Source organism: Nannospalax galili, unplaced genomic scaffold, assembly GCF_000622305.1.
Source record: "Nannospalax galili isolate Female #2095 unplaced genomic scaffold, S.galili_v1.0 C48617241, whole genome shotgun sequence".
Taxonomy (NCBI): domain Eukaryota; kingdom Metazoa; phylum Chordata; class Mammalia; order Rodentia; family Spalacidae; genus Nannospalax; species Nannospalax galili.
In genome coordinates, this window is record NW_008470941.1 from 1 (window position 1) to 1071 (window position 1071).

The 1071-nt window shown below is 46.0% G+C and overlaps 1 protein-coding gene across 1 annotated transcript; it reads right to left on the bottom strand.

Annotated features, from left to right (window-relative positions):
• Positions 1-530: 530 nt before the first annotated feature.
• On the bottom strand, positions 531-1065 carry LOC103728334 (tryptophan--tRNA ligase, mitochondrial-like). The gene has a single exon (XM_008826388.2). The coding sequence runs from the start codon at positions 1061-1063 to the stop codon at positions 620-622; it is 444 nt and encodes a 147-aa protein (XP_008824610.1). The 5' UTR covers positions 1064-1065; the 3' UTR covers positions 531-619.
• Positions 1066-1071: the final 6 nt, after the last annotated feature.

Sequence of the window (1071 nt, forward strand, 5' to 3'; positions counted from 1 at the left end):
ATTCATTCATTCATTCTTTAGTGCGTGCATGTGTGTGTGTCTGTGTGTGTCTATGTGTCTGTGTACATGCCACATGGCACACAAGTGGAGGTCAGGGGCCAGCATGCAGAGTCAGTTCTCTCTTTCCACCATGAGTCCTGGGGATTTAACTCAGGTCTTTCGGATGGCAGCACACAAGATCATTTCGGTGAACTACAATAATCAAGCTATTTTTATGAAATCGGAATACAAACTGCATTTAGGATTAAACAGGTACAACATGTAAGTACAGCTTTTAAAAAGAGCTGACAGAAAGTGCACCTGTCACAGCGGGCACTTCAGAGGGAAGCACAACAGCTCAGTTATTGCTTAGTACAGTCGCATGTGTGGGAATACATTTAGACCACAAAATGCCTCAGGTAATTAGAGGTGCCTTCTTTAGCTTTTTTCCTTTCTGATTATAGCATTTGCTAATGGGATTTGGAACACTGCTCTACAGAAGGCTACAAAACATTGTTCATCAAATAAGGCAATCATCAGTTACACCAAACTCAGTATACACAAAGTAAACCAGCCTGGAAGGCTGCCTTTATTGGAGTGCACAAAAGGCAAGATGCACACTTTAACTAGTTGAAACTTCCTATAAAATCCCCACCAATTTCTTCACCTCCTGGAGTATGGGAAAGGCTAATTCCTTGGCTTTTGCAGATCCAACTCTTAAAACCTTCTCTAAGAGGTCCTTGTCCATTTTCAGTTTTTCAATTTCCCTCTTGATTGGAGCAAATTTCTCTATCACAGCGTCCGCCACTAGCAGCTTGTAGCGTGCAGTGTCAATGCCTGCGCTGCCCTGGACCACCTCCTCCACCGACAGGCCAGACACCGCCGCATGGATTGCTACCAGGTTGGAGACGCCCGAGCGGATGGCGGGCTCATAGGTGACCTCCGAGGTGAAGTCCGTCACAGCCTTGCGGAATTTCTGCACAATGTCCTCTGGGCTATCTGTTATTCGGACGGTGGCCAGTTTGTCAGGGTCTGACTTCGACATTTTGGCAGAAGGATCACGGAGGGATTTCACTTTCTTCATGGGGGCTA

Coding starts and splice junctions, on each gene's coding strand:
- LOC103728334 (XM_008826388.2), bottom strand. CDS start 1,063: ATGAAGAAAGTGAAATCCCTCCGTGATCCTTCTGCCAAAATGTCGAAG.